Here is an 811-nt window from a genome sequence, read left to right on the forward strand (position 1 = left end):
TTTCATAAGTAGATTCCACTCATGGTGCCCCTGTGTGTGTCAGAGTAGAACTGTGCTCCACAGGGTTCTCAGTGGATGATGTTTCATAAGTAGATTCCACTCATGGCGTCCCTGTGTGTGTCACAGTAGAACTGTACTCACAGGGTTCTCAACAGCTGATTTTTCTGAAATACATTGCCAAACCTTTCTTCCGGGGTGCCTCTGGGTAGATCCTTTCATTAGCAACTGAGCAAGAGGGGTACAGATAAGAGCAGGTCTAATAGCCATAGCAATGCCCACGAAAAGAGGAAATGGTAGGCAACAGTCAGGACAGATGGTGGGGACACTGGGTGGAGATGGGCTCGTGGTCTACGTGGGGAAGTAGAGGGATCCCGCAGTCTGTGGCAGGGACGGAGAGAAGACTGACTATGGGGCTGGCCCTCGCTCAGGCACTGTGCTCACCAATGATGTAGGACAGGATTAAATTCCAGCCGGTGATGAAGGCCCAGAGCTCACCCACAGTGACGTAGCTGTAGAGGTAGGCTGACCCCGTCTTGGGGACACGGGCCCCGAACTCGCCGTAGCACAGGCCAGCCAGTACCGATGCCAGGGCAGCGATGAGGAAGGAGATGACGATGGCAGGGCCGGCATCCTGACGGGCCACAGCCCCAGCCAGGACATACACACCAGCACCCAGCGTGCTGCCCACTCCGAGGGCCACCAGGTCAAAGGTGTTGAGGCAGCGGGACAGCCGGCTCTCGTCCCGGCTGCAGTCCACCACCTTCCGGCGCAGCATCTGGTGGGCGAGGTTGACCAGCATTTTGCACTCCAT

The 811-nt window shown here is 56.6% G+C and overlaps 1 protein-coding gene across 1 annotated transcript in view; it reads right to left on the reverse strand.

Annotated features, from left to right (window-relative positions):
- SLC7A1 (solute carrier family 7 (cationic amino acid transporter, y+ system), member 1) overlaps positions 1 to 811 on the reverse strand; it is a 41059-nt gene extending 40248 nt beyond the window's left edge. The window contains exon 1 of the mRNA XM_006831946.1: positions 442 to 811. Within this exon, the coding sequence (XP_006832009.1) occupies positions 442 to 811 (370 nt within the window). The remainder of the gene's footprint in view (positions 1 to 441) is intronic.

This window comes from Chrysochloris asiatica, unplaced genomic scaffold (genome assembly GCF_000296735.1).
Source record: "Chrysochloris asiatica unplaced genomic scaffold, ChrAsi1.0 scaffold00005, whole genome shotgun sequence".
Taxonomy (NCBI): domain Eukaryota; kingdom Metazoa; phylum Chordata; class Mammalia; order Afrosoricida; family Chrysochloridae; genus Chrysochloris; species Chrysochloris asiatica.